Genomic DNA, 1,639 nt, shown 5'->3' with positions numbered 1-1,639 from the left:
TGGTAGAAGTGGGTTGGTAGAAGTGGGTTTGGAGACAGGTTGAAAGGGAACCAGCTGTGTCAGGGAAGGTTTCTCACCAGACCTTTCTCCCTTCAAAACTGGAGTGGAAAATGCTCAGTATCTCATGTATCCAGCCACATTCCCAACTCAGGCTTCAGGCTGGATCACAAAGGTCACAAGTCAAGAGGAGAGAAGTCACATTCTGAGCTTCTTTTGTCTTAAAAGCTCTTGTGTTCATCCAGGAGGGGCAGCTATAGGATTTCTCTCAGATTCATGTATTTACATAGACTGAGATGAGAAAAAATGTGTTCTTGACACCTGGAGACTTCTTCTTGAGGGAAACCTGCTCCATTACTCCCATCCCCAACACTAACACCTTTTCCTCTTTCTTATCTGTCAAGCTGATAAATGACAGTTTGCCCCAAGACATGTACACAGTGCAGGCCCTTGAACGTGCATACAACATCACCAGAGCGCAAATCATGCAAAGCCAGGCTGTCAGCGCAGACTATGAGAATAGCGGTTGGGACCGTGGCCATTTGAACCCCAATGGCCACCACAACACCCTGGCCAGCAGGAATGCGACCTTCACCCTCACCAACATAGTGCCCATGAATAAAAAACTCAACCGAAAAGCCTGGAAAAAGTACGAGCAGCAAACGATGCGCCAGAAAACCAAGAAGTGTCAAACTGACAAAATCTACGTCATTGTGGGTGCTGTGCCTGGGAACTCCTCCATTGCCGGTGGGAGGGTTAATGTACCCAGCCACATCTGGTCTGGTGCCTGCTGCAAGACCAAGAACAACACTGTGAGTGCTTGGGCGGCCATTGCCAACAACAAGCTGAACAGGATCTGGAAAATCTCTCTGGGGCAGCTGGAGAAGAGGTTGGGCCAGCTGTATGGAATGCAAAATGTTTCTCTCTTCCACAGCGACTGTCCCCGTAACATGAGCCTCACATCCTGGGCGTAAAAGGCTCAGAGGCTTTTCCCACAGATCACAGAATCACAGAATGCTTTGAGTTGGAATGGACCTCAAAGGTCATCCAGTTCCGAACACCCCTGCAAAATAGCAGGGACACCTTCCACTAGACCAGGTTGCTCAGAGCCACGTCCAACCTGGCCTTGAACACTTCCAGGGATGGGGTAGACACAGCTTCTCTGGGCAACCTGTGCCAGGGCCTCACCATCCTCACAGGGAAGGATTTCTCCTTGATATGTAGTCTGTCAGTTTAAAGCCATTCCACCTTCTCCTCTCAGTCCATGCTGTTGTCCCCCTCCAACTCTCCTGGAAACCCCTTAGGTACTGGAATGGGATCCAAATTCTTCTCAGAGCCTTCTCCAGCTGAACACCCCCAGCTCACTCAGCCTGTCTCCAGAGCAGAGGTGATCCAGCTCTCAGAGTACCTTTGTGGCCTCCTCTGGACTCCACCCCAACTGGTTGGTATCCTTCTCTTGTTTTTAGCCCAGGGCTGGAGGCAGCACTGCAGGTGGGGTCTCATGAGAGCAGAGGAGAGGGGGACAAATGTCCTGTGCAGTGTCCATCCTGGTGGGTTTCCAGCTCTGTCCCTCAGGGCAACTCCTCCTCCTGCTCTGATAAAAAGGGAGAAAGACGTGGGCAGAGCCTCCAGCTGGTTTGCT

General features: G+C 51.0%; 1 protein-coding gene across 2 annotated transcripts in view; it reads left to right on the top strand.

Annotated features, from left to right (window-relative positions):
- The window catches only part of LOC108493865 (endonuclease domain-containing 1 protein-like), a 12,283-nt gene extending 10,650 nt beyond the window's left edge, over window positions 1-1,633 (top strand). For both annotated transcript variants that reach the window (XM_017807774.1, XM_017807775.1), the window contains one exon: window positions 402-1,633. In XM_017807774.1, coding sequence (XP_017663263.1) covers window positions 402-971 — 570 coding nt within the window. In that variant the 3' untranslated portion in view covers window positions 972-1,633. The remainder of the gene's footprint in view (window positions 1-401) is intronic.
- Window positions 1,634-1,639: the final 6 nt, after the last annotated feature.

This window comes from Lepidothrix coronata, unplaced genomic scaffold (genome assembly GCF_001604755.1).
Source record: "Lepidothrix coronata isolate B3197 unplaced genomic scaffold, Lepidothrix_coronata-1.0 Scaffold20, whole genome shotgun sequence".
In the NCBI taxonomy this organism is placed as follows: Eukaryota; Metazoa; Chordata; class Aves; order Passeriformes; family Pipridae; genus Lepidothrix; species Lepidothrix coronata.
Note: the sequence above shows the minus strand (reverse complement) of the source record. Positions and strands in the feature narration are given on the sequence as shown.